This window comes from Parasteatoda tepidariorum, chromosome 1 (genome assembly GCF_982258835.1).
Source record: "Parasteatoda tepidariorum strain Cologne lab strain chromosome 1, Ptep-v5.0, whole genome shotgun sequence".
Taxonomy (NCBI): domain Eukaryota; kingdom Metazoa; phylum Arthropoda; class Arachnida; order Araneae; family Theridiidae; genus Parasteatoda; species Parasteatoda tepidariorum.
In genome coordinates this window covers 34,469,061-34,494,662 of record NC_141755.1, presented here as the reverse complement: position 1 = coordinate 34,494,662, position 25,602 = coordinate 34,469,061, and the positions used below count along the sequence as shown (strand labels likewise).

General features: G+C 26.5%; 1 protein-coding gene across 1 annotated transcript; it reads left to right on the top strand.

Moving 5' to 3' along the window:
- Positions 1–11: 11 nt before the first annotated feature.
- LOC107448927 (glutathione S-transferase C-terminal domain-containing protein) lies at positions 12–25,182 on the top strand. Its single transcript, XM_087161674.1, has 14 exons — positions 12–486; positions 967–1,101; positions 2,554–2,589; positions 2,677–2,747; positions 14,609–14,966; positions 16,109–16,299; positions 16,750–16,816; positions 17,639–17,726; positions 19,023–19,138; positions 19,827–19,871; positions 21,204–21,293; positions 22,696–22,902; positions 23,635–23,698; positions 25,009–25,182. The coding sequence occupies exons 1-14, from the start codon at positions 259–261 to the stop codon at positions 25,161–25,163; spliced, it is 1,851 nt and encodes a 616-aa protein (XP_087017800.1). The 5' UTR covers positions 12–258; the 3' UTR covers positions 25,164–25,182.
- Positions 25,183–25,602: the final 420 nt, after the last annotated feature.

Sequence of the window (25,602 nt, the reverse complement as noted above, 5' to 3'; positions counted from 1 at the left end):
CTGAACTAGATCAGTAATGGAATACTTCAAATATTCAAATAAGTTTGAACCTAACTCTCTAGAAAATAACTATTTTAAAATCAAAGCGAGCTATTTACTTAACTTTCAATCTGATGCTATATCGAGAAATTAATTACAGGATCAATTTTCTCTTGTAAATAATTCCAAGAGCATGATTATAATTTATCGTTTTGCTCCTTATTATCATTTTTTTTTTTATTCTGACATTGCTTTAACATCCGTTGTTTCAATTTTAAGATGACTCTTAAAAATTGTTTGTGCTTGTCTGCTCGACAAAGGAAGGAAAATGAAGAAATAGACATTCCTATCGAAACATATATTTGTATTTTTGTGTATATATATTGCGAGTTAGACATACAAATTTGTTTTATTGAGAATTTAGAAAATAATCATTGCACAATACCTGTAAGCATCCTTAATGGCATTCATTATTCATTTCTAAGCAAGAGTGAGAAGCAAAATTTTGTAAGTATTTTTATATTCTTTAAACCTCAAATTTAGTTTTTATTTACCAATAGAGATAATAATTTAATGTTGATGTTCATAAATATAGTTTAAGTTGCTTAAACTTTTGTTTTATCGTGTCTCTTGTCGAAAACTTCTGTTGAATAACTTTCTCTTAGTTTTAAAAGCATTTAAGTCCTAATTTTTTATAATTTGTAATAAATAATTTTATATATCTTTCCTGCAACATCCAGCTCAATAAGATTGAACAGTGAAGACATACAAAGCATATTATTACTGAACAAAAATAAAGCATTATTTATTTATTAATTTTTTTGAGTGCACAAATTAGATACATCAAAGTTTGGAAGATAAAATTAAATTTAATATTTTATTTATCAAGTAATTTCACCCAATTTTGTAGTGAAAATATCATGCACTTAATTTTTCTCTGAATTATGCTTATATATATAGTTGGTTTTTTTTTTTTTTTTTTTTCAGGAATTGCATTTAGCTTTGCCTGCTATTCATTCAGACAATGAAATATTTTTTATAAGTGGATTATGTTCAGTATTAAGATGGGTCATAAAAGACAAGCTAATTGCGTGCCCTCAGCATTTTTCACACTCTTTATTGGTAAGATAAATTATGAATTTTTATACTTGTTTATTGAAAAAGCAAATTATATCATTTGCTTTTTCAATAAACAAGTATTAAATATTTAAGAAAATAGTTATTTTATTAAGCTAAATCTTATTTATTGAATTGAGTATTTATGTGATTTAGGAAGGAGAAAAGAAAGGTATACCTCTGCTTTGTAAGTATACCTTGCTCAGGTGAAGCATTCATCAGAATCAGAAAGTACGGAAGAAGGGCTACGGAATAGAACAAAAACTGTCAACTGTGATTTTTTGCAGAAAATTCCAGCACAAAAATCTCTTCTTTATTTTTCTACTTAATTTTTTTAATTTTACTGTTTGAAAAGTTCTAAATAACTTAAGCCCTTGATATAAGTATTGTATATGCTGGTATAAGCTGGAAAACAAACTCACAGATGCCAATAAGATGACCCATGTTTAAATCCCAGTGGTGGCTGGTTGTTCCCAGCTCATACCTACCACATTTATGATGTAAAATATCCTCTGTGTAGATGTATCATAGGTTAGAATCCCTTTGCTGTCAGGATTACCGTGGGTGGTTTTTGTGGTTTTCTTCTCCGTGTAATGCAAATGAAGGTTAGTTCAATCAAAAAGTCTTTCATGAAGGATATTTTGTCCCAATGCTTGATCCAGGAGTTCCCTTGTCTTCTGGGTGGAGTTTCAAAATTATTTGATTATGAAGTTGTACAATGATAGTCGTAAACTCAGAATTGGTCAAGCTGTTCAACATCGATTGTAAGATAAAATATTCTAATTAAAATTTAATTTTTATTTATTAAAATTTTATTTTATTCTAATTAAAATTTAAGGGAATTCTAGCAGTGACATGCCTATGTTTCTTAAAGAGGCTATTGTACCCTCATAAAACCTTTTTATTTGTAGCATAAAACAGTATTTACACGCATCTGTAAGAACAAACTAGTTTATAAACCTAAAAATTAGAATTCAAAGCTAAATTTTGTTCAAATTTTTTAAATAAGTAATTACTATTTGCTATCATATTATAATAAAATTTCAAAAATTACGAAGTAATATTAGTTTTAATTCAGTATTTTTAATTCATGGTATGATTTTTGCAAACAAATATTTGATATTCACTGAGATTTCCTGTTATATCTTAATTCAAAACAAAATTTCTTATTTCAAAGTGAGTTGTTTCTAAATTTTTTAAATTTTCTGTCTAAAGTCTTGTTTTTGATTTTCCGAAATATTGGAGACACGAGGCCAGTTTCTCGAATTGGTTTACTTAGTTTCACAGTTAAAATACTGTAAAATATTGATTTAAAAAAAAAGCTTTAATTAAGATTTTATAACATACTTAATTTTTAGTGATATTTATTCAGGAACTTGAGGATGAGTTTTTATGTTATAGTTCATTGTTCATGTTATTTTTATGTCCAGTGCTTATTATTTTTTAATTACTTTATAGGGTTTTCGTGGAGGTTGTTTGGTCGCTTGTACAGAAGTAAGCATCATATTGTGTCATAATAGAACATTCTTTACTCTGAACATAATTTGATGTTAAATGTACTTAAATGTCATGTATTTTCAGAGTTCCATATGGACAAAATTTTGTGAACTTCAATTGCCAAGTTCTGTGAAGGAAGTTTTTTTATTAAAAAAGTAACTGATTTACTCTTTTCTCATAAAATTATAAAAAATGTTTTATTGTTTCAGTTGACTTTCTTTTTAATTTGCTGTAAATGTTGTGCGTATGTTTCCTTTCAAAACTGTTGCTATGTCTTGACTTTATATGTTAAAACTCTCATAAAACCAGTATGTATTTTTTTAATTATTTGTATGTTATTATTATAATGCTGACTTATATTCCAGTTCCTTGATCTATCTACATGTTTAATTAGTTACTGTTTCATGGCCTTTTAGGAAACTAAATTTTTTTCAATATGTATGAAAAATTTGTGTCTTTAAAGATGTGTTTCGCTCCATGTTACTGTCTAATAAACATTGTGCAAATTTGCCGAGTAATGTGCCATTTAAACTGTTTTAAAAACATTGTGAAACCAGCAAACTATTCTGAAATTATAGGAAGATATTATTTTTATATCTAATCTAGTAGCAAAATTTCTGCTTTCATATTTGTTGCAAATTTTAACAAATTTTATTTAAACTGATTTTAAATACCATTATATTTAAATAGCTTAAACATACTTGGGTCATTCTCACTGAAAAGGTATAAATAGACTAAAAAAAATTTTTAAATTAAAGTAATTGTAGAGGTGATAAAAATTGCATAAATGACTTTATTTATTTTTGTTATATGTCCTTATAATAATGATCAAGTTTTCTATTTTATTTTTTACAAAATTTAAAATATTTAAAAATCTGCCTTGTCCACGGAGGAGATGTAATAGTCAACGACGGAGACATTTTATGTTATAAAATTTCAATGAAGACTAATTCATTAATTATTGGGTACAACTGATATGAGTTTAACATTAATAAGTAAATAATAAAATATTTCATTATTAGAGATAGAGCTACTTTCGATTAATCATGCTGCTATGATAGAAAACATCCAAATTAACCTAGGTGTACAATTTTTTAAGTAACTCTTACTGAATATTAATAAATTAAAATGTAAAGGCTATTGAAATAAAAATTCAGGCTCCACATGAAAGTTGAGTGTCGAGAGTTCTCCTTTATGAACATTTTATGCAAGTTAAACATACTGTCATCTAAATAATGTTTTTGTTTTTTTCTCTTTTCTTCTTGTTATTGTTTCTTTTTTTCCCTGGGCGCAAACTGCTTGCTCTATCGATTTCTTGAAATTTAAGTACATTTAATCTCGATTTTTCTGTTAAATCTTTTTCTGATACAGATTTTAAAGTTTCTTGCTCTTTTTTTTTTTTTTAACTTTCTTCAAACAATATAGGGTTTTCTTTTAATTTCTGTCTAGCTTGTCTCATACTATGTTTTTTCTGTTCCCTTCTCTTTTGCATTTGAACATTTGATTTTCTTTTAATTTCTGTCTAGCTTGTCTCATACTATGTTTTTTCTGTTCCCTTCTCTTTTGCATTTGAACATTTGATTGCTTTCTTTTTTTGCATTTTGGTTTTGCCATTTTTTTCCTAAAATTTGAAGAGAAAAAAAAATGTTAAACATCACAGAAATTATTTAGGAAAATTGCCAATACTTTCTTCTCTGATAAGAAAAAGTTAAACTTAATTGATTTTCTTTAAAAATACAAACAAATTAGCACATTTGCTCCATTTTAAAAAATATCAATTAAAAGAAAATAGTTTTTTAATTATTAAAATTGTATTATGGTTATCTAACACATTGTCTCTTCGATTGACTGTGTCTTTTCCTCCGTGGACTTGCAATGTCCACGGAGGAGACAAAAACTAGTTCTTGAATTTTACTGATTTTTAATTTTAAAGTTACAAAAATGGGGCAGTTCTTTTTATTAAATATACTATTTTTGCAATCTAAAATTCATCTATCAAAAATAAAATAATTTTCTCTTACCTTCTTTATGATGTCCACGGAGTATACGGTGAGAACTTTGCCAAACCCCAGTTGAACACAACAATCCAAAAATGACACCAAAGAAAACAAAACAAACTGATAGTTAACATTAGAAAATGGAATGGTTACCTTTCCCAGCAGCTGTCTTATAGGGATTTCGCATATGCTGCCCTTTATTGCATATTTGCCGAACTATATTAATTGTCCATGGAGAGAGATTTCATTTTTGATGGACAAAGGTTACTAGTCATTTATTTTATAAAAAAAAAAAATTTTTTTTAAAAATATTAAATACAAAGTTACTATAAACGTTTAACTAGGTAAAACTACAGAAATCATTAAAATAACATTTAAATTGTTTAACAGCCATTAAAAATTATTTTGTGTCACAGACGTAGGGACGTCCACGGAGGGGATTTTGAAGTTATGTTTATTAAAAAATAAGAATGAAATATTGTGATGCCAGAATTGGCATACACATATTTATTTTCTATCTTTTAAAATATCCTTAATTACTTAAGCTTATTTTTATTAATAGAATTATTTTTTAAAATAAATCAAAAACTTAATATTTTTAAGTGAACATAAAATATTTATTTCTTCTCTTCCAGATCAATGTAACGGATACTTTCTTTTTATTTCATTATTATGCAGACATATAAATTCACTGTCGCCTCTAATCGAAAACAAAAATCTATTTATAACTTTTTATTCTAATAATCCAACGGCTAAATGTTTCGGTTGCATGGTTATAATAATTCACATAAATTTGTTGGCGACTCGTGATCGCCAAGGTGTTCTTTTAAACCCATGTGGATATGCTAGTTGGCTTTGTTTTTGGCTATGATATATTATGATAAATCGCCAAATTTTGGATCTCCTACCCATACTCTTTCTCTGTCCGTTGAGAATAAATATATTCACTTTGAATTTCTAAATTGGTGAGACTGGGACCCCTTCTGGGGGTCCTCCCCAGTCTTAATTTTCTAACGGTCAGAAATGTTGTTCTGGCTTTATGATCTCTCAATAGAGAGTATTATTATTTCATCCCTTTAAGGGATTTCTTATTTTGAAGATGTGGCCACTATCTGATTCAAAATATACTTAATAAAATCTAAATTTACAATAATGATTTGTACATTATTTCCTGGAAACTCAACTGTTATTGTTTTATTCATTCAATATTGGCCTAAATGAACATTCATACATTCCACTATACAACCCGATACGGATAATGAAGGAAGCAGCAAAGCCTTTCATCATTATAAAACTGGTGCCTTAAGACGGGGAAACGTATCTTTGAAGAAAATTGCCAATCATGTATCATCCCTATTCCTATTGACATCCTGTTTGAAACTCCAGCCGGTATTCTCTAATCTTCAAGATCCTGATGAATATCTACTACTGTCCAGAGCAGCCTACCAGTGAGTTTTCCAGCAGTAGATGTTTTTAGAAGAAAAACGAGTCTTCTGTGCTTCTCATATTATTCCAAAAGATTGAAATCAATTTCTATGGTGTTTTTTTTTTACCTCTTCAAAAGTGTGAATTCCTGTTTCATCAGTATGTTATTCAAGAAAGTGTTTCTCACTTTGAAAAGATGAAAGTCAACTGTGTGTGTGTCTCTCAACAGTGAATTTTTTTTTCTCTCTCTCTTTCATCAAAATCGGAGAGAAATTTTTTTACACAAACTGCAGTGCTTTTTTTTTTTGCAGTAAAATTTTTTTTAAAATTACACAATTATAAGATAATTGCATTTAGTGCTTTTCAATTTCTAACTGACTATTTTACAGATTCAGTACTTAATATTTTCAATGCATAACATTTTTTAAAGCAATTATTTCTTATTCTCATTAAATATTTTTGGAATTAATTTTCATTTAATATAAATATCTTATATTCTATTTATTTTAATGATTACAATTTATTATTGCTGTTATATTTTAATTTTTTAAATGATTATTATTTTTCTTAACTTGATTTTTTTAATTGGTATAACTATTTTTCATTTATATATATCTATATATAATTTTAAGTTATCTGTTTATTAAATATGTCTAAACGTAAGAATAATATAAACTTTCATATTCAACCCTTTGCTGGTGATCCAACCACATTAAAGTTTTTCTTTCTTCAATTAGAAGATTATGTTAAGATAAATTCTTTAGATGAAGAACAAGCTATTGCAACTTTTAGATCTTTAATCTCAGGCAATGCTTTAAAATTTTATATTGAAGAACCTTCATTGGTTAAAATGAAAACACTAACTGAAATAAAACATAAATTTTTAGATTTTTTTAGACAAGATGATAATTCATCTATTTTTGCTTTGAATAATATTTTGTTGAAACCTCAGGAGACAATAAGATCCCTTGCTAATAGGATAAACATAACTTTCCATAAAGTGTATCCTAACTTAAATGATTCAGATGCAATTGATACTTTAAAGTACACGCATCTAATGGGAGCTCTTCCTCATGATATTAAGGTCACAATTTTGAAAGAAAATATAAAAACTTATGAGAATGCTGTTGAAAGAGCACAACAACTTCAGAATATAGACTCAGCTATTAACAATCAATTTAAAGGTAATGATGAGATCTTAAATCTAAATTCGGAAATTTCAAATTTAAAAGAGCAGATAAACAATATTGTTTCAAGTAATAATGATAATAAAAATAAATCTGATGGAAATAAAAGACAATTTGAAAACAAAAATAGGAATTTTAAACATAAAAATTATTATTCGAATAGTAGCAATTATCGTAAAGCCCCTTATCATCATAACCAACATACCTTTTGGCAGAATTTTTGTGTTTTCTGTGGCAAGCATGGTCACATTATGAAATTTTGTAGAGAATTTTTGAATATTTCTCAATCGGATGTGCAGATTAATCAACATAATAGAAATTTCCAAACTCGAAGGAACTTTAGAAGCAATAGATTTTACCCTAATAGAAGTTACCAAAATAATAGAGATCACTCGTATAATAATCCTAACTATAATAATGATAATAGACAACAAACGTATCCAAATCCTAATGCCACCACTTTTAACCCCAATTTAAACTAAATTTTAGCTCAAATAAGGCTGATGCATTTGAGCTATCACCTAATATTTTGTCATCAGCTAATTATAAGTCAAGCATTAATGAAAAGAAAGATAATTTTACCCAAACAGTTAATAAAATAAAAATGCAAAATGAATGTTTTACTCAAACTAATGAATTTAATGAAATTATTGCAAATGTTCACAATGAAATACCTAAACTACCCCTCATTAATGTACAACTTAAGGATTATTCTGCCCCATTTCTGATTGATTCAGGCTCTTCTCTTTCAATAATTTCTAATGAAACATTTAATAAACTTAAACATAACATTAAATATAAATATATTTCACGTTCAGTTTCAATTAGTACTATAAACTCTAAGGTTTCATTTTTAAGTTGTATTCAAATCTCATTTAAAATTAGCAACAAACTATACAAACATACACTTTTTGTTACACATTTAGATAATTCAGTTTTTGAAGGGATATTGGGATATGATTTTATGCTAATGCATAATATTCAATTGTCACCTAAGGGCAATTTTATAACAATTAATGGCGAAAAAGTACCATTAATAGGACAAAAACAATGTACGGATAATGTAAACATTGATTTTGATGGAGATATTGTGTCGGATATTTGTGGAGAGATTCATAATGTAAATAAACAAAATGTAAACAAACAAAATTTGGACACAAAACAAAATGGTCAAGCTGTACTAAATCATAAAATTTTGTTGAATCCTGAAGAATATATTTATGCTAAAGTAATAGTTAAGAATCCTTTGAATACTAACGTAATTTTTGAACCAAGTATAGACTATAAAAATATTGAAATTTATTCTTCAATACATAATTTAGAACAAGTTAAAAATTTTCATGGATTCTATAACAAAAAGAATAAGTACTATGCTTGTAATATTTTTCTTAAATATAAATCTGAAGAGACTTTACATTTAAATAAAGGACAAGCTATCGGCCAAATGTATCCTATAGATACGATCCAAGATTATGACTATTCAAAATTAAATTTAAATGATTCTATTGTCAATAATCAAGAACTAGACCAAACTAAAAGACAGGAATTTTTAAATTTAATTGTACCAACAAAAGATATTGTGGACTTAAGAAAAAGGGAATTGAAAGAAGATGATTTCCAGCTAGGTCATCTTGATGAAGCAAAACAAAAGCAATTAAAACATTTATTGTTAGAAAATTACCAAGTCTTTTCAAAATCTTTAAAGACACTCGGGCACACAGATAAAGTAATACCTGAAATTTATTTTATTCATGATTATCCTATTCGCACTTTGCCATTTCCTGTGCCTCAAGCTCTTCAACAAGAGACACTTAAGCAATTGCATGAAATGGTCGAAGCAGGATTGATCGAAAGGAGTGCAACACAGTGGTCTTGCCCAATGCTTTTGGTTAAGAAAAAGAATACTAATGACCCCAAACAAAAACAAAAATTTAGATTAGCTTTAGACCTACGATTAATTAACAGCATTGTTAAACATTCGGCTTACCCACTTCCTAAGATTCAAAATATTATTCTAAATTTATCTAATTATAAATTCTTTTCATCATATGATCTTCCTAGTGCTTTTTGGCAATTGAACCTCCCTGAAGAATACCAAGATAAACTAGCATTTACAACCCCTTGGGGAACTTTTAAAAATAAAAGATTAGTTTTTGGCTTAAAAACAGCTTCTGCAACTTTTCAGGCCCTTATGGATTCAATAATTGAGGAAACTCGACTAGAGGGAATTTTCGCGTATCAAGATGATATAGTCATTGCAAGCAATTCTTTTGAGGAAACGGTAGAAAAACTAAAGGTTCTCATTTCTGTTTTAACTAAATATAATATAACTCTTTCACCAAGTAAATGTAAATTTCACCTTCAAGAAATTGATTATTTAGGATTTAAAATATCAGAACAAAAAGTTTTACCAATTGAATCAAACATCATTAAAATTACATCTTTTCCTATTCCAAAAACTAAAAGACAACTTAAGAAATTTATTGGTGTTTGTGGATATTATAGAAATTTAATACCATGTTATGCTAAGCAAATTCAACCGCTAATTGATTTGACCTCCCCTAAAGTTAAGTTTAAATGGACTCAAGAACATCAAAATGTTTTTAATTCTCTGCAAGAGATATTTTTCAATAAACCATTCATTAGACTCTCACAATGGGATAAAGATTTTATTTTAAATACAGATGGTTCAAATTTTGCTATTTCTGGTGTACTTTTACAGGAATTTGATGGTAAACTGTCTCCTGTGTCATATTTTTCCAAAACACTTAAAAATGCAGAAAGAAAGTACCCTGCCATCAAAATCGAATTAATGGCTATAGTAAAATCAGTTTTGGCTTTTAAACATTATCTGTATAATAGACATTTTATTATTTTATCTGATAGTAAACCCCTTAAACATTATAAGAAAACTTCTTCTCCCATGGACTTAACAACTAGATGGTTAATTCAGTTAAGCGAATATTCTTTTACTTTTAAGCACATTTCTGGAGTCAAAAATGTTTTGGCAGATTATTTTAGTAGATTAGAACAAGAACCTCCCCAACAGGACATATGCAGTAACCCTCAATTACTTCAAGTGAATGATGAAATATTTCCTTTTATTGAGAATGCAAATGATGAACAAAATTATGTAAATAATACCAATGTAAACAAAGACCCCCTTTTGGAAATTTCTAATCATACATTTTTAATTGAACAAAAATTGGATAAAAATATCAAGAAAATTTATAGCAATATTGAAAACAAACAATTTACTAAATCCAATCAACATTACTTTATTGATTCTGACACTAAATTATTAATGTATGTACATATGGAAAATGATGGAGAATTTCCTGTCATTGTTGTTCCTAAATCCTTAATATCTAAAGTTCTTGCAATAATTCATCTTCCACATTTTGGAATTAAGAAAACTTACCAATTTTTAAAATGTAGATATTTTTGGTATGGTATGTATTCAGATACAGAAAATTTTGTTAAATCTTGCCCCAAATGTATGGAAAATAAACATCATAGAATACCTCACGCTCCTTTACAAAATAATTTTATTCCCAAAAGACCATCTGAATTTGTTTCTTTAGACATAGTAGGACCTTTTTCTAATCAACAATATATTTTAACTCTTATTGATCATTTCAGCAAACATTTAAAACTTTTTACATTAGCAAAAATTACTACCGAAGCTGTCACTGATTGTCTTTTTGCATATATTTGCACTTATGGCAGACCTGATATGATCTTAACAGATTTAGGTACTCAATTTACATCAGAAATATTTGAATATTTTTCAAAATCATTAGGAATTAAAATGAATCACACTACTTGTGCACATCCTGCCGCTAATTCTGTTAGTGAACAGATTAATACCAGCATAAAATCAACAATAAATTCTTTAATGAAAGATGGCATAAATTTTAAAAATGCAGCAAGAATTCATAAAAACTTGTATAATGGTGCTAAGCATAGCACAACTGGATTTTCACCTAATGTAATACATTTCGGTCGAAATTTGTCATTGATTTTTGATACTTATAATCCCGATATTCAAGTACAACAAATAGATAAAGGTTATTATTTGGATAAAATTCTTTCAGATTTAAATAAAATGTATGATAAAACTTATGAAAATATTGCAGACGCCCAATGTAAACAAAACAAAAGTAATAATGAAAAATCGAAACTCAGATGCTTAAAACCTAATGATATTGTGTATATTAAATCAAGGGATAAATATAACAAAAAGTTTTCTGGTCCTTACAAAGTAATTAAAAAGCATACTGATGTAACATATTCAATTCAAATGTTAGATAATCATCATGGCAGAATTTTTAAAATACATATTGATAGATTATTATTAATGAATAAAAGAAAGGAACATTTAAATGATAACGATAATGTCTCTAGGAATAATGATAATTATAAATCTCATTACAATTTAAGGAATAGAATCGTTTAGAAACTTTTTGGTTTTGTGAATGAAATATATAGGATTTTTCGAGTCTTTCCTGCTGTAAAGGCAGTAACATTTTGTTTACAAATATAAAGTAAAACATTTTTTTCCATTCATATAAATATATTTTTATTTCAAGTGTATTTTCAATTTATATATTTACTATTTTTGCATTTCAAGTTATATATTTTTTTTAGTTTTCATATGTGATAATGAAAACAAAGACTTAAATAAGTTGCAATCACAGTAAAATTTTGGTGTAAAGATATTTTGTGCAGTTTAAATATGAAGAACTGTATAATTGATTAAATATTCAAGCAATATAAATATTTACATGAAAGAAATTGTTTACTCTAAGAACTCATCAAATTTTTATATTTCAGTCTTTAACCCTTATGCACAATGGATGCTAACACAAAGCATTCTAGGATTAGTTGGTAAATAATGAATATTTTTTTGAAGTATTTTATAGGATATGTAATTCATAAATAATACTTGTATTTATATAAATAATTGAATTTCAACCACATGCTCACATTTAACAGGTACTATAGTACATTATAAATAATTTTGATATCTATATTGATTAAACTATCTCATTGTTGCTGTTGTTTTGCATGGAGGCATCTGTGCGGAATGATTTATGGTGATTTTCTTTACTAGGGCCCAGGTAATTAAATTCATTAAGTGACATAGAGATAAATTTTTTTCTTACAATGTAAATAAACATGAATAATTAATTTAATGATAATAATTTTTTTTCAAATTGAGAACAACTGTAAAGATTACATGGATTTGAAGTTGTAAAAATGTAACAACAATAATTTTTATTAACAATATTGGACATGTTACTCAGTCCTAAATTTTTTTAAATGTGAATTGAAATAAGATAATATATTTATACTTTCCTGTGCATAAGAAAAGGGTTATTTAATACAAGTAATACACACCAAAATACTACTTTTTTGATTTAAATACTTTTTACTGTGAAATACTAATGCAACTTTTTGTGAAATTTTTTTAAACTGAGCTATTTTATACTATTTAATAATTGTTTAAAATAAAAATAAGAGATTTTTATGCTGAGTATAAATTTTTAGATGAACATAATAAAATGTTCAGATTTTTTTCATGCTGAAATATATAAGCTTGAAATAATAGAGGCAAACAAAACTGAAGTAAATTATTTTTCTCAAGAAAAGGACTTGTACGAAAAGGAAGAAATAATAATATTGTAAGTTTGCTCTTCTCTCTGAGTTGAGAGAAATTAAAAATATCCTGGCCAGGTCATGATAATGCTCAGCTAATGAAGCATTTTAAATACTCAAAAAATTTTTCATGTATAGCTCAGAACATTTACATATGATATTTAGTAACTTGAGTGTTAAAAGTATATCTTAGAACTACAACTGTATGTTCTAAAATTTTTTTGAGTAATAATTTTACTTTGATATTTAATTAATCGTAAGTGTATATTTCATATTTTGTTCCTTGAATATATTATGTTTCAATGCATAAAAATTTTTGTAACATGGGGGAGATCCAATTTAAAAAAAAAAAAAAAAAAATATGTATATATATTTTTTTTCTGTGTCCAGGGGGGATATATGTGATGCCAGAATTGGCATACACATATTTATTTTCTATCTTTTAAAATATCCTTAATTACTTAAGCTTATTTTTATTAATAGAATTATTTTTTAAAATAAATCAAAAACTTAATCTTTTTAAGCGAACATAAAATATTTATTTCTTCTCTTCCAGATCAATGTAACGGATACTTTCTTTTTATTTCATTACTATGCAGACATATAAATTCACTGTCGCCTCTAATCGAAAACAAAAATCTATTTATAACTTTTTATTCTAATAATCCAACGGCTAAATGTTTCGGTTGCATGGTTATAATAATTCACATAAATTTGTTGGCGACTCGTGATCGCCAAGGTGTTCTTTTAAACCCATGTGGATATGCTAGTTGGCTTTGTTTTTGGCTATGATATATTATGATAAATCGCCAAATTTTGGATCTCCTACCCATACTCTTTCTCTGTCCGTTGAGAATAAATATATTCACTTTGAATTTCTAAATTGGTGAGACTGGGACCCCTTCTGGGGGTCCTCCCCAGTCTTAATTTTCTAACGGTCAGAAATGTTGTTCTGGCTTTATGATCTCTCAATAGAGAGTATTATTATTTCATCCCTTTAAGGGATTTCTTATTTTGAAGATGTGGTCACTATCTGATTCAAAATATACTTAATAAAATCTAAATTTACAATAATGATTTGTACATTATTTCCTGGAAACTCAACTGTTATTGTTTTATTCATTCAATATTGGCCTAAATGAACATTCATACATTCCACTATACATCGATATGGCTAATGATGGGGAAGTAAAGACTATCCCTCATCATAAATATTAAATACATTTAGCAGAAATGCATATAATTTGTTAGTTAGAACTTTACAAAAAATGATGAGGAAAAATATTAAGAAATCTGCTGTATTTCCTAATACTTATTACTAAGGGACTTAAAAAATCACCTTTTTGTGAGAATGACCCACTTATAGCAAACCTGCTAATTATCTTATTGTGTAGTAAGTGTCGGCTAAATGTGAAATACGTAAATGCTGACAGATATGTTATATTTATTCAAAGCATAAGTTTTATGCTCCCAAATATTTAAAAAAAAATTAAATTTAAGAAGTTATAAAATTACAAACAAATATTTACAATTTTTATTGTGCCAATTTAATAAAATAATAATAATTATAACAAATAAGTTCAACAAATATAAGTGAAGTTAAGATAAGATTAACATCAATTTCAGCGTCATAAAGTTATGGTAAAAGTTAAATATATCAATAAATTAATAAAATACATTGCTTGCTTTTGGCACAAATTTGATGAAATTGTATGATAGTGTTCTAATATATTTTATTAATTTCAGTAACAAATCTGATGAAACTGTGATTCCAGAAAATCTTGTCTTATTAGAAGCACATTTAGGAAGACCTGTAAGAACACATAATATTTTAAAAAGAAAATTAGACATTGCTCGAGAAATTAAAAATGGCAAAACAAATCCAGTGACTTGTGATTCATCTGCATCCTCAAGCATAGTGAAAAACTTTACTTTGTGTGATAATAATGAACATCCTGTTCAAAAGGAAGACTTAGTCGAAAATTTAAAAAACTTGGTTATTACAGAAAAAACTAAAGAGTTTTCCCTTAATCATTGCTATTTGGAGGGCATTGATCTTACACTGGCTGATATGATTGTCTTTCCTTGCGTTCATTATTTTATGGTAAGTATTTAGAATTGCATGATATTGATTTTAAATTTTCAGTAATAAAATTTATTATTCTATACGCTGTATAATTTGTTTTTTTCTGATAATGGAATAAAACTGAATTTCAAAATTTCATGTACTAAAATTTACTTGATTTTGTAAAGTTAGTCTTATTCATTGTGATGGATTTTATTTTTACTTGATTGATAATCTATTGACAACACTAGCACAGATATGTTCCACAATCTAGATTAAGGAAGCAGATAATGGTAATCATCACCAAAGTTGATTTTATTAATTTATCTTTAGCCTTTATAATTAAAATTTTTATTTACTAAAACTACTCTTCAATTGTGTAATTATTTCCTGGGTCGGCTCTAGAATTTCACAGACTTTTTTCCCTGTTCCCTGTTCTCGGCCAGATTTTAGTATTTTGGAGCAGAAAATTTAAATTTCCAGTTAGTGGCCAGTTGACTTTAATAACTTAGCAGCCACTTTTTTCTCAAACCTATTGAGTTAGTAACCAATGCCAATAGGTCATATTCATCTAATAGCCAATATTTCCATTTTTTTTTTGGATTAAATTATTTTCTTTAAAAAAAATTCATATTAGTAATAATCAGTTATAGTAATAATCAATCAGAAATAATCTAAGGCTATAAAAAATTAAAAATCAACAATTAAAATAATATAAGTATCTGACAAAATTTAGTTTAACTTGCTGAATTGACGTTACAGTCATAGAAAATTCAATGCACAGTAAGAAAATTTTTAAAAAAAAAATAAGATGGGAAAAGTGATTGGTTGTTTATTTAAGTCGTCACTCTCTTTTGTTGACTCGCCATGTGGCAAGTGATTATTTTCACGTATAGTTATAACTACTTCTTAATGAATGTAGTTGATACTGACTTTTCTGTACTAGCGCTTTAAAGTACTTTAACTCCTTTGACCTACTGCAACTACTATATTACTGTTTTATTGTATTACATAAAAGTGCTGAATTCGGTATCATTTTTATTTTGATCTTTAATCACTTAATATGATTGTCTTCTTTTGAATAACAATTATAGCAATATAAATCTTTTCTTTTTTAGTTTGAACTAACAACAGCAGTTTAAATAAATATCTGTATTATTTACCCATTATTTCCATTTTAGGAAAATTTGCCTTTTTCTCACTTAGAGAACTTTGAAAATGTATTAAATTGGTATCAAAGGATGACCAGCAATGAGCAAATAAAAGAAGCTGCCATAAAATGTGGAATGTTTCCGAAGACCATCCCTACTTTGCCATGTTTGAAACCTTCTATTACAATTCCTACAATTAACCAAGATAGTTTGTACAAAAGGTACGTTTTTCAGCTTTTTTTTTCTAAAAGTTTTAGATTAACTAAAGAATTTTTTTGTTTGCTTGTTGAAAATTATGTAATTATTAATTGAATTTTTTTGCTCAAATGACTTTTTTAAAGTACTTTTAATGTTTCATGAAGGTATGAATGAACTTTCTTAAAGAATTATTTTTCAAAACCTCACATTTTAATGTAAAAAGTGTTTTAATTTTATGTTTAATACTGATGTCTTACATTGAAAATTCTTTTGTCTCTACCCACTCTTAAATTTGAATTCCAAATTAAATATAATGTATCTTTGTTTTGAACTAAGGTTATATAAATTTTTGAAATTACTTAAGAACTTCTTGCAATAAACAATAAATTTGAGAATAAAATATATGAGTACAATTATGATACTCATCAATAACATTTGTGTTTAATAAAGATTATATTTACAAATTTTTTCAGAGATCCATCTCATTCTAAGATGAGGATAAAATATAAGAATCCAACTGAGACATTGCAGCTATTAGAGGTAAAAATTGGTATGATTTTGTTACAGATCCTTTTTATGATATCATTATGAATAATTCGAGCTTGAATTTTGTTAACCTTATCAAACGCAGAAAATTTCAATAAAAATTTAACTTTGAACTAAAATACTTCAAAATTAAACACAAGTTTTATAACTGAACAATTATTTCTTTTCTAACTATAAATATTGTTTTTTTTTAAACATATGCACATCACTTTGAAATCAAAATGATATTTTTTTTAAAAAATTTAATGTGAAAAATGCCTTACATATTTTTATAGTCTCTAAAATATTGCCCATATGCAACCAATATATATTTTTAGATAGATTACAAAAACAGTTATTACTTGATTAAAAACTTCATTCGCTTCAAATATATATAAGTAAGGAATAACAACAGTCAACGTGTTTCAAGCAATCAAAAACAAGTGCCCATTTTTAAGACTAGCCAGACTTGAATTAAAAAAAGTGATTTGAAATATAAAATGGAAAACCTTTTATATTTCAAATCACCTTTGTTTCTTATTGACATCCAGTAAGATTTGAAAATGGGAGCTTGTTTTTGAGCACTTGAAGCACTTCGATTGTTATTTTTTAAATACATATTTTTGAAACGAATGAAGTTTTTAATCAAGTCCTCACTGTTTAAGTTCTTGGGTTTATTTATATAAAAACATCAAATTCAATATTAAATTTTATTGAGGAATTTTCAAATTTTACCTTACTTTTATATGCCGTAAAATTTAATATTGTTAAAAATAAAACTGTGTTCTTTACTATTGACAATTATTGCATTCATTTAATGTTCTCTTTTCATTATAGAAGTTTGAAATTTATCCAGAGTACTCTGAAACTTGCTGTACTCAGTTAGACTGGAACAATTTGCCTAAGGAACTCCATCCAGCAACTGGTAATACATCTTTTAAGATTAGTATTGAAATAAATTAATAATAAGGATTAAATTAATTAATATTATTAATTAGTATTAAATTAATTAATATTATTAATTAGTATTAAATTAATTAATATTATTAATTAGTATTAAATTAATTAAATAAAATTTTATTATTAAAGTTGTCATTATAACTGCATTTACTGGGATCAAAGGGTAGGCAGGGCGGGCTGCAATGTAAAATAACTCTTAGGGAGAACACTTGTTTTAGTAATACTGTTTTCCTTATTTTTCATTTATTTTTATGCTAACATTTTATTTTGGGTACAAAATTTTCATAGTTTGCAGTAGCATTTTGCAGTTTACTAATATGTTAGGTTTTACAGTAAGTAAATAAAGGATATTGATCTATTCTGTTAAATCTTTAAATAAGGTTACAGAGGATAACGGTATTTTGTGAACAGTTTAATGTTGTTTCTATACATTCTTAAACTTTTTCTCAATTCACTAATATATAACAAACATGACATGTTGGGGATGTGTAAATTTATTTGCGACACTTTTTTAGATTTTTTTATAAATTTTACTGTTAAAATAAATGCATCTAATAATCTACAGAAAAAAATACTCTTAATTGTAAATCAATGAATACAAGAAAGCACATTACTATTATGTTACTATTATGCGCATTACTATTATGAATTATGTCAAATAATTACTGTTTTATGTAATTAGTTCTTTAATCTGACACAGATATGATGTACTGCTCAACATTAACTTTGAAAATAAAAACAAAATCACCACAAGCAAAAATAATGATTGAAAAAGAAAGACATTCAAGTTATTTTTAATTCAATATGTCAAATGCTTAGAAATCGGCAATATTTATATTTTTGAAATTAGAACTTGCAACATTTGTTAATTTTTAGTGCAAAATTTTCATTTATTAATTTTTTTAACCTTTTTCAAAAACTTATTTTATAAAACAAATGTCAAAAAATCAAATACTTTAAACTTTTATGCTATAATTCATGCAATTTTGATTTACAAAGTGGTTTTTTTTTTTTTTTAGTAGTTACTCAGCAACATGCTATAGTAACAGTATCTGACTTAAAAATAGAATTATGTCGAAGTTAGAGTTTTGAATTATTTATAATATCTTTTTATTTTAAAAATGCAAATTGATTTTGACATTTATATTAAAACCCTGCTGTTGTGTTGTACTTTCTTGGAAAACATGTTTATAAATATAATTTTTGTCTTGTATTTTACCAGTTACAGTTAATGGTGCTGCATTTGAATAATAAATTTCAGGAGATCTACCAGCCAAACGTGTTGAAAGAAAATGTCAACAAATTGAAAGCATAGTTACTGCTGCACTGAAAATTGCTGTTGAAGGACAAACTATTGTTGAGTTTTGTGCTGGTGGAGTAAGTTCCCTTCTGTATTTTACTTACAGAAAAAGGAAATGAGAAACAATGAACTTTTGATTCCTTCTTTTAATTGTTTATTCTATTTTGTTTATAATGAATATAATGTTATTATATTATTAAGTTGAGTTCATAAAAAATTTCTGGTGGTTACTATTGTTCACTATCAAGTTTATCAATAATTTATTAAATATGCACACCTAAATTGCTATTAGAAAACTGTAAATAAACAACAACAAAAAAGTGTTGATAGTTTATTTTGTTGTTTTACTTAAAAGCATTAGACAGATGGAAAAAATCTACATTAAAAGAAATTCCTGTAAAGCACTGGCAAATAAAAAGACAAAATAATTATTTTCCAAAAAACATTTTTGGATAGAAACATGTGGTTTCAAGTTTGGAAGAAGCTTTATTCCTTCAATATTATTGATAGAAAAACTTGCTTTGCATTTTATTTGTATCTTGTTTGATGTTGCAACAAGAAAAACACAAACTTAATAATAATATATTAAGAACAAAAAATTAAAACTTATATTTTATTATTTAATAATATATTGTTATTTAAATGCTGTATACGTTGTATAAAATTATGTAAACGTGTTTTAATTTGATTTAACTGTTATAACATCTTAAAACATTGTTAAAAGTTTTAAAATATTTCTAATAAATTATATTTGCTTATTCTCAGGGTCATGTGGGACTATTGCTTGCTTACTTTCTGCCTAAATGTAAAGTAAGTAATTATTGTGTTATGATGTATGTTTATTTTAAGCTTCTGAGTTTATGAAGATTCATTGTAGTTTCCTAACTGCAGTCTTATAACTTCCAAAATTCTTTCTTTTGGATGATAGTGTATATGTATGTGTTAGTTGATCTGTAGTATAAGTAGACACCCTATCTTTGTTTATGAGTTTGCAAATTTCTAGTATGTCTGGAATATAAGTCGACTGTCGAAGAAACCAAGTATTTCGAAAATTAAAAAGCAAAAAAATTATTAACTCTCACAAAATTTTCTCAAGTTAAAAATATTTCACATTGCTTTCTGTGGATATTGTACATTTGCCTTTAAATGAAGACGATACATTAACAAATGCTGTAAGGTATATAATGACACAGCTAATGTTTTTGAATGAGACACAGATGATACTGTAGACTCTTTAAACTTGTAGCTTTATGATATATTTCAAAACTTTTCTAGTTGAATATAACATATCGAAAATAGTTTTTGAAAAGCGTAAGCTGATTATTTATATTCATCACATTGTTTATAATGCAGAGATATTTCACAATCAATGAATGTTCAAATTTATTACCAGTATCATAAAATTTTGGAGGTTTGAAAAGTCAACTTATATGCCAGGATAACATGTTTTGGAAGCTGTAAAATTGTTTGGGTAGTTTAATTTTCTTAGCTTATCTTGCTTTGGTTTAATGGCCAGATTTTAAAATCTTCAAGTAAAGTATTTAGCTAGCGTTTAATAGCATTTTTATTATATGAGAAAACTTTCGAAATAAAATAATTTTTGATATTTTTCAAACCTTTCTTATTATAACTCTATAACTGGTAAAACCCTTTTTTTGGAAATCCATACAAGTTTTATCAGTCGCTGCGCAAAATTATATTTGTCTTAAAAATTTAAAAATTAGTAGCAAGTAAAGTAAGAAGAAATTGTGCAGAGAAAAGCTAAATAAGATCTTTTATTTAAAAGTACTAATTATTCGATCTTAAGGTTTAACATTTCGAAATTTTTTATGCTTAATATTTTTGGACATTTTTTCATACTTAATAATGAAATTAAAAGGTTTTTTGTATACTTCTTTTGTTCGAAAGTAGATATAAATTATTTGAACATTTTTATATCTGCCTAAACATATCCTTCAGCTAACAAGTCTGGTTTGAGCTCTCAGGTTGATTTGGTCTCAACTCTATTGTGTCTATAATCAAAATCATGTATACTTTTCTATACTATAACAAAATATACTTTGTAGTTGTAAAAGAGTGAACATTTTTTTTTCTTTCTTCCTTTTTTGATATTTAGCTCAAGTTTTTTTTATTGTATTATAGATAATCCTTATTGAGAACAAAGAATCATCTATGCAACGAGCTTTTCTTCGAGCAAAAACTTTGAATTTGAAGAATATTGTTTTCTATCAAGTAATTTTTTTTTTGTGTATTTTAAAAATGTTTAAGTAACAACACCAGTGCTAACTGTTTTCCTTATATTTCTGTTCCTGTTCCTTATATATTATGTATCATGTTCCTTATATTTGTGTAACATTATTATTTGTGAAAAATTAGTACATTGCTCCTATTTTTACCAAATATTTTATAATTTCTTGAAAAAAATGGAAATTTTTCTTAGCAAATATATTATAAAATATTATAAATGTATGTATTTTATAATATATTATAAATGTATTGCATGCAATTTCAACAGCTAACTATTTTTTTAACCATCAAGTTTGGCTTAGAATCATTGTTTTTAGTTTTTCAACCGAAATATAATTAGATATGATTGCCTATTTTAATTATCATTTAAAAAAGCACTCAATTTTAGCACTGAAAATAGGAATGCACCATAAACATAGGGAAGGGAGAATTCTGACAGTGGAAAAGACATAATAAGAAATTTGAGAGATTAAAACTTTTTATATTTTATTCATCTTTTTTATCAAAATAAGAATATTTATCTGATCATGTTATGCATACAAATGTTATTAAAAATGTATCAAAGTTGTTGAAAAATAATGTTTGAATAGTGTGTTTTGTTTCTAAACTTCAAGAATATTATTAATTTGTTATAAGTGTTGTAAAAATTAATTTACTTTTATTTTTTACTGCAATTTGGCAGAAAAATATATTCCTTAATTTTATCATTTAGTTTTATTTAAATTATTTCAGTTTTTTGAACTTTTCCTCAAAATTTTGGAACTAACCTTACATATTAAAAGTTTTTTTTATCTTACATTTTAAAATTTAATTAATTCATTCTAATGGTTTTTTGTTTTTGATTCCTTCATTTAAACAGGACAAGGGAAATATAAATATTATTTTTAAAAAAATTCTACACAGACTTCATTTATCTGATTTTTAACTAACAAAATCTAAAATTTGAACAGAATTAACTAATTAGAAATATTTTTTGACAGCTTTATTGACAATCAAACTGTGGTTTTTGCTTTAAAAATTGTTTATTATGACTTCATAACATCATAATAAATAATTTATGACTTCATGAATTGTTTATTATGATACTTAATTCCAAAATAATTTTTATTGATAGTAAGTTAAGCACTAAACTAAATTCTTGAACCTCCAAATATGAGGCAATATGGCGAATATGACCTTCACAGTTTAGTGCATTTACCTTCTGTAATATAATATGAAATATTTTTCAGATTATCTATAAATCTGTTCTATCATATGTCCATAAATCTGTATCAAATGTCCATAAATCTGTTTCAGATGTCCATAAATCTGTATCAGATGTCCATATTATCTCTTTTATTTCAATGTGTGAAATAACATTTGCCCTTTTTTTTCTTTTAACGTTTAGTGCAATTTGGATTACTTCAAGAGATCCTTTGATATGGGCATTTCATTACATGCTTGTGGTGTGGCTACTGATCTTGTGATTCAGCAATGTTTACAGCAACAAGCTTCATTTGTGTGTTGCCCATGTTGTTATGGTGGTATTCAAGACACACATTTGCTGCAGTATCCTCTGAGCAACACATTTCGCACAACTGGATTATCTTATAAAGTATGTTTATGCAATAAAAAATAGTTATTCATTATACAAAAATTTATCTTTCATTAGATTACTTTGGTACCCCAACAAACTGCAAGTGAAGTCAAACACTTAACAGAAGAACAGTATATTGAAGACCGATGCCGCCTACCCTCGGTACCTTCACAGTCTTAAGAGACCGCAAACTTCAAAGTAGTTTCCCATTCGCTCACTAGCTGTTGCCAATGATGCTTGACTCTGGTTATCTACTGGTAACTGTGTTTTACAATAAGTCCACTGAAGTATATTTTTTATTGAAATTACTCTCAGTTACTTACCTTATTGAACCTACTATTGAAATTACAACTGTAAGAACCAGTTTTTAATTGTTAAAAATTCTTTATATGTATGAAAGTTAATAAAAACTTTATTATTTCAAAATTATGTGCATTTAAAAACTTTAAATGTTACATCATTTAAACAGCATATTAAACTGGCTTTGATGTTTGCATAAATGCATGAAAATAAAATTTTTAAAAAACTAAAAGCTGCCTGTTATACATTAAATTACAACTGTAAGGGTTTTTAATTTTTAAAAATTATTTATATATATAAAAGTTAATAAAAACTTTTTTATTCAACATTATGTGTATTTAAAAACTGTAAATGTTACATCATTTAAACAGCATTTTAAACTGGACTTGATGTTTGCATAAATGCATGAAAAAAACATATTTATATGCTATACATTTTTCTCCTTTATAGAATTATACTCTTCTTGCCCATTGTGCTGATAGAAATGAAGTAAACACTCCTACTGCCAAACAAGGTAATATGCCATTTCATACCTTCTGTACAAATCTCATGATATATACAGGGTGTTCTGTAATGATTGCTCTTAATCAATATTTTTTAGAATTTTTATCAAAAATGGAATTTAATGAAACTGTGCTATATGACTTGTACAGAAATATTTAACAAATACAACGTTTTTATCGGACTAGTTCTGGTCACATAAAGCAGTTAAAAAGATATTTGTCTGGAAATGCTATTTCCATATCCTTAAATTAAATCAAAACCATTCTAAAGTGATGTGGTCCAGTCATACTTTGTATGGAAGAATAAGCAATGCCTTGTAGCCAGATTCTACCTCTTTGAATTCCTATGCTGACCTATGCAAATATATATTAATACCAATACCCTATACGTTAAATCTCTGAATAATAGTTTTCAGCAGTTATTATTTGGTTTTATTCTCTGAAATGATTTTCAGAAACTTCAAAATTACTGCAGTAGCATTGGAAAAGTTTAAAAAATAGCTAAAACTGAGAAATTAAAATTTTCTAATTAGTTCCATAATATATATTCCGAAAATTAAAACGAAAAAAATATACCCAAACATTAGTTATTGACCTAAAGAAGTTTTCCTAGTCACTATCAATAAAATTTATTCTGATCGCCTTCTTGGGGTGAACTAATTTCCTTTGCACATTTAAAAATGCGAAAACATTCTTTTCAAAAACATTTGAAAATAGATTAAAAAATTATGTACTGCAGTTTTAAAATATGAAATGTCCTTCTGAAGAAATGGGGAAAACTTTTTCAGCAACATAGCATTAAATGTTGTAAAACATTTTGGATCTTTTTTTTTAAAAATTCTAGAGCTTTGACTGTGGAAGAAGTTTTTAAATGACATTTTTAAAAAATGGTATTTCTCCAGGACTTACCTTATTTTAGGATTTTTAATTTTATCAAGACTTTGGGAAAAATTAAGTTTATTTTTCCAAATCTTGCAGACCTAATTGAATGGAATTGAGTGTTTTTGGAGTGAAAAACGATCCTAAGTGCATTTTGGCAACAAAAAAATCAACGAGTAACTTTAAAAAGCTTATCTTTTGTCAGCAAATTAAAATGTTAAAAAAAAAATTAACGCTGACATGAACAATTTAAATTATTTAAGAATTTATAGTTTTTTTAGTTTTTATCAATTTGAAGCTTATACGCAAGAAATAAAGTCACTGCAAAGTCTTCATTTTCTATTGAAGTTTTTAAAAGGTTTAATCTAGTTTATTTCGTATTTTTAAAACTTATGTCACAACTTTCATCCTTAAGTTATGAGTTATTTTTAATTTTTTTCAGGAGAGCTATGTATGGGATTGATTGATACTGACAGAGTTCATCTTGCTCAAGAATATGAATATGAAGTTAGACTTACCACACTTCATCCTAAATCTTGTTCACCAAAACATAATTTAATTATTGGTGTATCTCCTAAATGGAAGAATGCTCAATAAATTATTTTTGTATTTTAAACTTGTATCTTTTGTCTCAATAATCTAAACTTTTTTTTTTAAATATTATACCATAAATGCTTTTCATTTTCAAAATTCTATGGCTTTTCTGAATATTGTAATTTTTTTTACCATTTATCATAATTAAAATAGAAGGCGCCTTCCAAAGATTGACAACCTACCAGGCAGGAATAACTATTACAAACTCTCAATAGTTATAAAAAACGTCAAATTATTCACTGAAAAGTGATATTTCATTTGGCAATAGAGCCCAGGTTACATGCTTCTTAAAATATATAGATTTCTAAATTTTATATTACAAAACTTTGCTTTCTTATGTCCCAAAAATTTTTGTTTATGCAACATAATCAAGACATTGTGAAACTAGGCGGGACCGGGATAGCTTGACTGGTAGGGCGCTAGGCCAATGTCCGAGGGGGTC

Coding starts and splice junctions, on each gene's coding strand:
- LOC107448927 (XM_087161674.1), top strand. CDS start 259: ATGACTCTTAAAAATTGTTTGTGCTTGTCTGCTCGACAAAGGAAGGAA. Junction 16,300..16,749: donor CAAGATAGTTTGTACAAAAG/GTACGTTTTTCA, acceptor AAATTTTTTCAG/AGATCCATCTCATTCTAAGA. Junction 21,294..22,695: donor AGAATATTGTTTTCTATCAA/GTAATTTTTTTT, acceptor TTTAACGTTTAG/TGCAATTTGGATTACTTCAA.